The sequence below is a fragment of the Trichoplusia ni genome, chromosome 16 (genome assembly GCF_003590095.1).
Source record: "Trichoplusia ni isolate ovarian cell line Hi5 chromosome 16, tn1, whole genome shotgun sequence".
Classification (NCBI taxonomy): domain Eukaryota; kingdom Metazoa; phylum Arthropoda; class Insecta; order Lepidoptera; family Noctuidae; genus Trichoplusia; species Trichoplusia ni.
The window spans coordinates 9,231,638-9,242,310 of NC_039493.1; the positions used below are offsets into that span (position 1 = coordinate 9,231,638).

Genomic DNA, 10,673 nt, shown 5'->3' on the forward strand with positions numbered 1-10,673 from the left:
ATAGAGCATGTCCTTTTGCTTTCGATAATTAACGTTCTTCTTATTACCGACTCATAACAATATTAGGCGTTTTGTAGAATGCGATAGATAAATATATCTTTAGGTAGAGTTTAGGGTTATCAACAAATTGTACAATCAATTAAAAATATTTAATAATACTTATTAGATAGATGGAATAGATGGTTAAGTACTTCGGCATTTGTCTTTTCATTAATTGACACTGTCCAATATGAGAATGAAGGCTGTTATTTAACCAATATCAGTAATATTGATGAACAAGACTTTTTTTCCTTAACAAATAACCTCAAAACAAATGACATCAGCTGTGACCTATACAAGAAATCTTACTATAATGTACGTTCATGCAAAATTACACTCTTTATCTATAGAATTAAAGTATATTTTACATTAAGTAGGTTGTAATATAAACACGAATAAACTCGATCAGCACTAGACAGAGACACAGCTTCTTAGTTCTTTTCTTACAGTTGGTACGAAAGCGACGTGAACTTCTTTGATTTACGTGTGCGATCGCGTATTAAAACATTAATAAAATAATGTGAAGTTTAGTGTACTATAAGTTGTGAGTTCAATAAAGACCGAAATCAGACATCAATTTTAAATATGAATAACTATTTAGTAATTTTATTCGTTATTTCACTTGTTCTGCAGAACGGTTCAGGTAAGTTTATTGTCACTAATTTTATTAAATTAATAGCCATGATAAAATGAAAAAAGAAAACATCTGTGTTTGTGTAGGCCAGTGTAGGCATACCAACATTGGTATATGGTAGATCATATTATGTGACTGAAGTTAATTGTGCCATCATTGTGTTAGTTCAACGAAGAGCAGTGAAAGTTATTCAGCTCAGTATTACTTTTTTGTTTAAATACATCTATTTTGTAAATCACAGAGTTCACATAGAGCTCTGTTCGCAGTACGTTATATTCTTATGGCGCGAAATTTAAAACTAACATTCGTTCATTAATTTTATAATAGGTATTAGGTGGAATATAATAATAGGTATTTTACAGTCTGGGACTTTGCATTAGCCTATTTAATCTAGTTAGTATACCTAGATATTTAACTGCCAAAATGTTTTCTTTCAGGCTTAGACTATAATAAATATCAAAGACTGAATGCGAATACAGATTTTTTACTACATGAAGGAGGTGTACAAAATACACCCAAACTGCAAGAACATGTAGCCGGTTCTCAGTCGCAAACAAATTCTCAACAAAATGGAGCTAACCCATCTTTGTCACAACCAACCTCTACCGGGAACAAAGTGACCACAGCACCGCAGCACAATCCTTCTTCGAATGGAAAAAGGGATTACGTTGCTCCCCAATTCCCAACACTTAAACCATCCCAACAGACGGGAGGCGCCGGACACTCGCAGTCCTCCAACAACAATCACAATTCGGGCAAAAATGATTACGTTTCGCAGTTCCCCTCGTTAGGGCCACCATCCGGATCACAACCTACACCTGCAACGAGTAATGTAAACTCTGGCTGGCAACGCAATCCTCTAACTAACAATGGAAAAAGAGACTATGTTGCACCCCAAAAGCCTACTCATAATAGACAAGATAGTGTTGCGCAGTTTCCGCCATTGGGTCCTGCTTCTGCACCACAACCAACTCCTGCGACAAATAAAAATTCAGGACCACATTCTCAACCTTCATCACCTACTGGTAAACGAGATTACGTCGCTCCTCAATATCCGACAGTGCAACCGGCTACAGGAAAAGTTAAGGACCTCATAAATTTCTATGATAGTAAAAATTCTAGTCCTGGCACAAGTAGTTATAGTTCTATTGCACAAGGGTCATCGCATCGAAATGGGCCAACGGTTACTCAGCGGGCACAGATAACTACAGCAATTGTTACGCCCAAACCTATGGCCTTCAGTTCTGTCGTGTCCGGCGGTAAAATTAATACTCAATCATCAACTCCTAAATCGACAACACGAAACCCTGGCACACCTACTCGAACAGGAACACCTGTCCTACCAAGTTCTATTGTAAATAACAATAAGGGAAATAATAATGATAATACAGTGTCTGACGCTGAACTAGTGACAATAAGTGAAGAATTGTTAAGAAAGGATAATAACAATGCTGCTAAATATCTCACAGTTAACTATCAAGAGAAGACTACGTCACAGTCGAAAGAAGATAAAGCACCGTTACCGTAAGTAAACGTGTTTTCTTATAAGTAGATATTTGATTTAAAATCTCCTTATCCGAGCCAATGTTTGGCTACCTATAAATATTGCATAAATCCTGAGATCGCAGCTGCCAGACACAATTTTTGATAGTTTTTTTTTCTTGCTTTCAGATTGCTTACTGTAGCGCCTGAAGTGTGGAACATCTCGACGATACAAAAATTTGTTCCGTTGCTGGATAATTATGAAAGAGACACTTTGGTTAATGAACACGTCACACCACAGGTAAACTTATAACTGTAAATAATCGTATTTACGCTAACAATTCCTATCACTTGATGGCTGAAGTAGTCAAGTAAAGAGTTTGTTTTATGTAACTGGAACCGGCGATATTTTTCGGGTCAATACGAAGCCTATGCCATGGCCACTCACAAATATCGTAACTGTCTATTTGTTAAGGAATGCTCTTTATCGGTTCAGCAGTTTCTGAAATTAGAACGGAACAAACCTACAAACATTACCTCTTTATGATATAGCAGATGCTAGAAGTAACTTACCAATTTTAATTTCCAGGAGAGAAATGAAGAAAACGCTTTTATGGATGCTGTTATGTCTACAACTGTGATGCGACACTTAATGAATTTTTTGAAGAATAAAGGTAGGTATCATATTGAGGAGTTTAAGTTTTCAATTTGGCAGTAACATATGTATTTAAGTAAATATTCACATTCAAGCAAAAGACTTTTGGATTTGCTTGCTTTGAAACCTTAACCTTGCAACAATGAGAATTTTAGTTACCTACAATTCTAATTTATCTGCGATTCTAAAATATACGTAATAATCTACGGTCAGCAACAAAAGTTGGCCAACACAAAGTTAGGCACTTAACTTTCACAACGTGATTTTCAAAAATTATTTAATAGCTGTTATGCTATTAGATAACGAATTAGGCTCGACAGTTAAAGTATTGTTATAACCCTCTGAACCTACGAAAATAGTTCTTTGTAAATCTGTTAATTGACTTCGGTTGCTGACTGTACTAAGACATTGGGTTGATTGATGGGGAACGATGAGGTACTCTAACAAAAACAAAATGAATAACGTGTGACATGAAGATGGATTTAGTGATAGTGATAAAAATAGTGTGATCTGCGGACAAATATTGTTATGATGCACACGACTGTACCAAAACCGGTCACAGACGCATCTCAGTGTACATATCTCGACTGGTCTTGTAAACAAGTCAAGTAGCATCCAAAGCCTGCTATCGTTACACTAGAAGTGGTAGATTCCTAAGATGACTTCAAAATAACCGGTTGAGAACTGGTAGCGGTAATTTGAAATTGGTAAAAACAGCGCTAAAGCAAAACGTAGTGATATTGCTGTTAGAATAATGTTTGCCCAAAGATAAAACTGTTTTGACAGCAATCTAGGAAAATTTTCCCTAAAATATTGATTTTCCACTATAATAATTTCGTATTTTTATTCTGTTAAAGGCTATGTAACACCTGACCCTAAACAGCAGAGAGTCTACTTGAAGCAAATGTGGTTCAGTTTATATTCAAGGGGAAAAGGAAAAATAAGCAGTTCCGGTTTCGAACACGTATTCGTGTCAGAACTTAAAAATGGTTTAGTTTCCGGTAAGGAGGCACAAACAATTTATTTTCCCCGTAGACGTAGTGCAGGGGTTCTTTTTCTTTTTAGTACCTTAGTATACTCATCAAACATTTAAATTTTATTCCAAGAATCAGTAGATACATAATGACACTAATCTAATCGAATCTCTAACCTAACAGGTTTGCACAACTGGATTTATTTCTCAAGGGAAGAAGCAGCTAATCGAATTAACTACTTGGGCTACCTAAAATACATTTTACTAAATGAAGTAAGTACCTTAAGGAACATGTTATAAATCTATAGTTTTATGTATAATATATTTAGTAAGCCGCATAATGATTTATATAATAACGGTTTATTCGCGCGTATTTATCGAGATCGTCCGACTAATTTCGGTCCCAATTGGAGTCCTTAATCGTAAATTGACTTGGCGAGCTTTCCCGATAGATACGCGTGAGTAAACCGTCATTAAATAAATATTTAGTAAAGACATTTATTCCCTGTTAAAAGTTGTCGTAGATAAACACAGTGGTAACAATTGAAACTTTATTTTTCAGAAGGGATCCATTCTAAAGATGCACTTTAACCAACAAGGTGTGGACAAGCCCGTGAACAGCATTTTTATCGGAACATCTCCAGAATTAGAAATGGCACTTTACACTCTATGTTTCGTTACTCGAGCAGACAAGGAATGTAAACTGAAGCTTGCAGATAAAGATGTTAATGTCGTCACATATACTTTCAGATACCGCAGTAAAAATCTGATTGGTAGTGCTTTTGCAGAAATATAATCTTTATGTATGATTTATTTCATTAGCCAAATGTATTTATCTTTTTTAATAAATGCAATATCTTTATTAAGCCTTATTATTGACTACCATCCTTTCAGGTTTTTTTTTAGGAGATCGAAATGTTGGTTAATGTTCTTTAATTATCTAGGTATATCTCATCGAAAACATAAATAAATCATATCAATAAATGTGAAATGAGAGCCAAGTTAAATATTATGATTATATATGATTTAGTTGTTGATTTCAACGACAAAAGAAATGAGATCTTATTAGGTGCCAAATTCAATGGTCAGTCCTGAAATTCATTAAAAATATTAACATAAAGTTCTTATTCCCTAGCCTTTTCCCAAGGGGTCGGCAAGTTTTACATGGATCGACTGTCTATCTGACCTCCTAAACCCAGTTACCTGGCCAAAACGATAAAACTTAGTTCAACCGGTGGTCAAACTATCTAGCCTGTGAAAAGCCGTAAGACAGCCAATATGTATAAATAACAGCCAGGTCACACTATGTAAAGTGTCTTTAAAAACACGGGGGCAGGTTTGCGTTTCCATTTCCCTGATGATCATGAGAACATTAATTTCCTAACTAGAATAAATGTAATAGACCTATTTATTCAATTTATGCTGCGCTAACCTGGGTAACACAAATTATTTCATATCATTATTACATACTGAACATAAATTGATTGAAATGCAATGTTGCAAGTATTTGGGTTTGGGAACGGTTTTGGTACAAACTGTCAAGTTGTAACGTCAAAAATGACAGTAGTCTTACTGTCGAGTGCCGGTACGGGTGTATCGTTGTAATATAAAAATCGAATTATGCAACGAATTTAGTTTATTTATAAAAGCTGTCAGTAATTCTATTTTTATTAATGTTATTGCGTATTATACTACAGAAATACTAAAGTACTGTTTTAGTTTTCAGGCGTAGTTTTTGGTGCATTTATTATTTTGGTTTTCAACAAACATGTCACCGCTGTTGTGTTTACGAACGGGTCTCGTACATGGATTTAGAAGATGTAAATGCAGTTTTTTACCACCGGTTTCGTTAAGCAAATTTCCGGAACATTTACCACGCAGAAGATATTCCTCTAGAGAATTATTAAACGAAGCATACTGTCAAACAAAGCTTAAATTTAAATGTAAGTATCCACAAAAACGTATTTTTGGATTTCTTTGTTATGCAAGTAATAATGTAACTGTTTTATTTTTAGCAAAAAAATTACCTAAGGATGTAAATACTAGAGGCGTATTTGCTTGCAATGAACTGGACCTTTCTGAAGTTAAAGTGTATGGGTTTGATTACGATTATACTCTGGCCCACTACAAACCTTCTATGGAACACTTATTATACAACCTCGGAAGACAAATTCTACTGGAAAAGTTTAATGTAGGTACTCAAAACATTTTCTAAATACCATTTCATGACAGTTTATTTTTGTCTTCATGTAAAAATAGTTTTTTTTTAATAAGACATTCAGTGAACAATGATTCTGTTTTGAAAATTAATTGTTTATAAAATAAATAAATACATACTAGATATTCGTAATGTTGCTAAACTCAACCTTTTTGTATAACTATATAGACATGTTGTTTCACACATTTCTTTTGCTTTCAGTATCCAGCAGAAATAGCAAAATTAGAATATATTCCAAACTTTGCTGTAAGAGGTTTGCATTATGATATTGAGAAAGGCCTCCTTTTGAAATTGGACTCTTTTTTACAAATACAGTTAGGGTCTGTTTACCGAGGTTTGACACCAGTGTCCACTGAGGAAGTGTTTGATTTATACAAGAACAGAGTTATACCCATAGGCTATGTGGAAGGTGATAGGCGTAAATCTGCATATACGGTATGAATTTTTGAATGTACTATGCAATTTATATTTTTTACTTCATAATATATTCATTTGATATGACTTTTAATTATAAAAATATTTGTATAATGCCAATATTATTAACATGACATAATTAATGTATGTGTATATATGTTTTCACTCTTTCTTGTGGAAATGGCCAAACCAAGTTAGAAAGCTGATTTCCCACATTAACAATAATTTAGTTATAATTCTTATAATTCACTACAAAAATTACTAAATTTTCAGTATATCAAAGAATATACTGGTAACCTTACAGGATGTAACTACTTTATGAACCAAACATAAATATAATAAGTCCTGTGTATTACTCATGACTCATGATATACAAGCAATTAAATCTTGGTTCAACAGTTTCATGTTCAAATAATCATAACAAGTTCACATGTTTTCTGTTTGCATGCATTGTTTCTCTTGTGGTAAGGTTGAAAATGGCTTTTCCTGATAATACAAGAGTACCAGCAATAACCTAGACAATAGTCAGTAATCACTAGCACTTGTAGGCAATCATCCATTTGTGCTCCCCTCAGCAATGTTTACCACATGTCACAAGAAACTGATATGGTTACTATGTTGCTATTACATTGTTTAGTGTATTAATTTATATCAGTAAAATTATGCAGATTAACTAGACTGTAAATTAAAAAGTAATAGACAGATATAATATTTTTTTTCACATTTGACTTAAAAATTATAAATGTGCTATAAAAAAACTATATTGTTAAAAAAGATACCTTTTGTGTCAATATATTATAATATAACATTGGTGTAACATGAATTTATGTAACTACTACTATTGTTTTAAATTCAAAAAAACAATAGTTTAATTATTTTATAAAAAAAATGACCTCCAAAAATTTGTGACAAAGGTAAATATTACTATTTTAAGAAGAAACCTGTAATATACTTATAAATATATCTGATTTTCAGTTCCTGCAGCTACATATCTTTATATTGTATTTTTTCATTTGATTTCAGTCAAGCAAAGCTAAGATGGTACATTTGGCCGACCTGTTTTCTGTTCCTGAAATGGGTTTACTTTGTAATGTAGCCGACTATTTCATAAAGAATAATATTGACTATCATCCAGCTATTTTATTTCTAGATGTTAAGGTAATTTTTATTATTTGTGAGTTCCCCACTAAATTTGATTGCGTCGCATTCTAATAATGTATTTTATTTCAGAACGCAGTGCGAAGTGGTCATCCGATTATGCATAAGATTGTAGCTAAGAATGTGAACGAGTACATAAGGCCAAATAAATATTTGAAAGTTTACTTCGATATACTAAAGAACAACAAAAAGAAGCTTTTCCTCGTAACTAATAGCCCATTCCATTTCGTGTAAGTTACGCATATTTTGGTATAAATTTTTGGAAATTACATATTTCGTTATTACAAAATGTAGTATGCATGCAATAAAATTATCATTTATCATCTCATCAATTACAATATATTGAACACTGGTTTTCAGGAATGCCGGGATGGAAATGTTGATTGGTAATACTTGGCGGGAATATTTCGACGTAGTCATTGTTAATGCTAACAAACCGAGTTTCTTCACCGAGGTGACACGCCCTATCAGGGTATTCGACAAAAACGCCAACACACATGTTTGGGATAAAGTTACGGCGTTGGAAAAAGGCATTATTTATTACGAGGTTAGTTTGAACTGCCTAACGCAATGTACAAAATAAATTTGGGGATAAAGATTGGACAGATTTGGGGTATAAAGATAAATCGTACCTAAACACAAGCTGTATGGGAACAAAAGCTCTGATTAAAACTATGAATCCAACTTTTGAACAAACGGGTAGTATTCAATAAAAATCTGGAAGCTTATATTGTAGGCAGCACCTCGAATTATTATAGCTGGATTGCAATCAACTAGTTTAGTGATAGCGCAATGTTTGCAGGGCACAGTGCGGCAGCTGCAGGAGCTGACGGGCTGGTACGGACACAAAGTGCTGTACTTCGGCGACCACCCCTACAGCGACCTCGCCGATGTCACGCTGCAGCATGGCTGGCGCACTGGGGCCATCATCAACGAGCTTACAGTAAGTACAAGACGTTGGGTGTCTTATGTACCTACACTACCTACTTAGATTACGAGTTTTATCCAAAAATATTCGTTTTTCCTAGCACGAAATAGCCACACTGAACACTCAGCCGTTTAAGGAGAATGCCAACTGGCTGCAGATGCTAACGGTGCTAATAGAAGAGAACCAGGACTATAAGGATCCTGAGAGTGTCGCAGTCTTGGAAGAGTGGATGAAGGAGAGGGACTTCCTCAGGTTTGTTCTTAATCATTGTTGAACTAATGCAATTATGTTAAGTCACCAATTCGTTTAAAGAGGTACTACGGTTAAATTATAATTTTGTTTTTTTTTGGTATTACAGAAACGAAATAAAGACGGTGTTCAACCCACAATTCGGCAGCGTGTTCCGCACGTACCACAACCCCACGTACTTCTCGCGGCGCCTGTTCCGCTTCGCCGACGTGTACACGTCCGACATCACCAACCTCGTGCACCACTCGCTCACGCACACCTTCTACCCGCGCCGCGGCGTCATGCCGCACGAGTATGGTTCGTATTTCGTTTGAGTCCACCTCGACAGTCGTTGTAGCTGAGTAATCGATTAGTGTTAAGGATAAGTGTATATTAAACTAGAGTAACTAGTAGATACGAGTAGTTAGTGTCGTAAATAGTTGTCTTCCCACTACTGAGCCAAACATTCTTACAGATGTATGGAACGCATTTGTTAAAGGACTATGAGATTGTTCTTCTTGAAACAAGCCTATCAATACTTATTATTCAAACAAGGAACAATACAATATAAGATAAAGCAAAGTTCTAATATGCTAAGGAGAATAAAAGAGATTATGATGTTATTCGTGAATGCTTAATGCCCTAAGCTTTTGATAACGACAATTTAACTGTGAAGCTAAAACATCTACTTTAACAATAATTTTGCATTGTTTATAATATCTGAATTAATTGAAATGTAATATATTTTGTACATATTTAAGTGTTATAGACGAGTTGTTTAGCTGTTCAAAGCTCTTGTACCATAAACATCAGCTTTGGTAGGTTATTCGACAAAACTCTAGTCAGATTGTATTACTATTACCTTTGTTCCATCCAAAGATTGTGCAAGTACTCATAATTCAATGTCTTGGGACCGAAGTCTAAAAAAAAAATATTCAGTTGGATTATTCGGTTTTTTATCTAATACTTACTACTTACTTAGTGAGTAGCGAAATGACTCAATTGATGTTTTTTGAATAAAATTTTCCAATTTGAAAAACAAAATGGAAACTTCAATTTCTGAAGCAAATGGTTTCACTCCACTATCCTATGTCTCGGTTTATTTATGGAAAGTAACGATTTTCTTTTAAATAAAACTGAAATATTTAAACCATGTTTTTTGTATATTTTATAACTACTGTTACGGGTTCAATGTATATATTCGCAATAATCTTATAGATTCGATACGGCACGGTACACGTATCTTTACTCCTTTTGTTCAGGTACATATTAAAAACAAATAAAAAAAAAACGACTAAACAAATGGAGTATAACTGTATAATTAGTAGTATTACGCTCAATCTCACATAGATGTTTATAATGAACTCAAAATCTTTGCAGAACGATACCAAATGTTATTATTGAATAGGATTAGTATAATATAATTTATAATGTATGTTGTACTATTATAATGATCAACGTTGTACCTGATTACTCGAGTATTTGTCAAGTATATAAGAAAATGTTCTGTGGAAGTTTCCTTGTCAGCGCAGCTATACAGACTCAAGTAGAATAGTCTACGTAACTTTATAATCGTTATAGACTATAGGTATTTCCAATCCGAAATCTCAGTAAAATTAGGGTATAACTCGTATCCCAAACTAGGGCGACTATTTATAATCATTCATTATTTTTAAGATTGTAAAAATAATTTTATAATGATTACTAACTCTGACCAAAAATTCACGTAAGTTTTGTAGCAATGGATTTTACGTTATTAATATAATTTTAAAAAGGGAACCGTTGCCGTATCGGCTTTATAAGATTATTGCAAACTTACCAACGTATTGTATAGTTTTTTTACTGATTATTTTACAGTTTTCGAAGTATTTATATTTTTTTTATATTTGAAATCATGTATCACGGCCAAAACGTTGTCTTTATACGTGAAATATAAATTTTTGT

General features: G+C 33.9%; 2 protein-coding genes across 3 annotated transcripts; both read left to right on the plus strand.

Moving 5' to 3' along the window:
• The first annotated feature begins 471 nt into the window (after positions 1-471).
• On the plus strand, positions 472-4,645 carry LOC113501870 (poly(U)-specific endoribonuclease homolog). The gene is made up of 7 exons (XM_026883169.1): positions 472-682; positions 1,111-2,197; positions 2,345-2,456; positions 2,745-2,829; positions 3,668-3,811; positions 3,968-4,056; positions 4,346-4,645. Exons 1-7 carry the CDS (start codon positions 625-627, stop codon positions 4,577-4,579), a joined length of 1,809 nt encoding a protein of 602 aa, XP_026738970.1. The 5' UTR covers positions 472-624; the 3' UTR covers positions 4,580-4,645.
• A 698-nt stretch (positions 4,646-5,343) lies between these two features.
• Positions 5,344-10,020, plus strand: LOC113502172 (5'-nucleotidase domain-containing protein 3-like). Of its 2 annotated transcripts, none has more exons than XM_026883592.1 (10): positions 5,344-5,434; positions 5,503-5,726; positions 5,799-5,974; positions 6,203-6,436; positions 7,439-7,573; positions 7,646-7,803; positions 7,934-8,120; positions 8,376-8,516; positions 8,602-8,753; positions 8,860-10,020. In XM_026883592.1, the coding sequence occupies exons 2-10, from the start codon at positions 5,552-5,554 to the stop codon at positions 9,062-9,064; spliced, it is 1,563 nt and encodes a 520-aa protein (XP_026739393.1). In that variant the 5' UTR covers positions 5,344-5,434; positions 5,503-5,551; the 3' UTR covers positions 9,065-10,020. The 2 variants fall into 2 exon arrangements, with proteins under 2 accessions (XP_026739393.1, XP_026739394.1); XM_026883593.1 differs by having other exon boundaries at positions 5,345-5,434; positions 5,510-5,726.
• The last annotated feature ends 653 nt before the right edge of the window (positions 10,021-10,673 follow it).

Coding starts and splice junctions, on each gene's coding strand:
- LOC113502172 (XM_026883592.1), top strand. CDS start 5,552: ATGTCACCGCTGTTGTGTTTACGAACGGGTCTCGTACATGGATTTAGA. Junction 5,975..6,202: donor TTCTACTGGAAAAGTTTAAT/GTAGGTACTCAA, acceptor TTTTGCTTTCAG/TATCCAGCAGAAATAGCAAA. Junction 8,517..8,601: donor CCATCATCAACGAGCTTACA/GTAAGTACAAGA, acceptor CGTTTTTCCTAG/CACGAAATAGCCACACTGAA.
- LOC113501870 (XM_026883169.1), top strand. CDS start 625: ATGAATAACTATTTAGTAATTTTATTCGTTATTTCACTTGTTCTGCAG. Junction 683..1,110: donor TGTTCTGCAGAACGGTTCAG/GTAAGTTTATTG, acceptor GTTTTCTTTCAG/GCTTAGACTATAATAAATAT. Junction 2,457..2,744: donor ATGAACACGTCACACCACAG/GTAAACTTATAA, acceptor TTTAATTTCCAG/GAGAGAAATGAAGAAAACGC.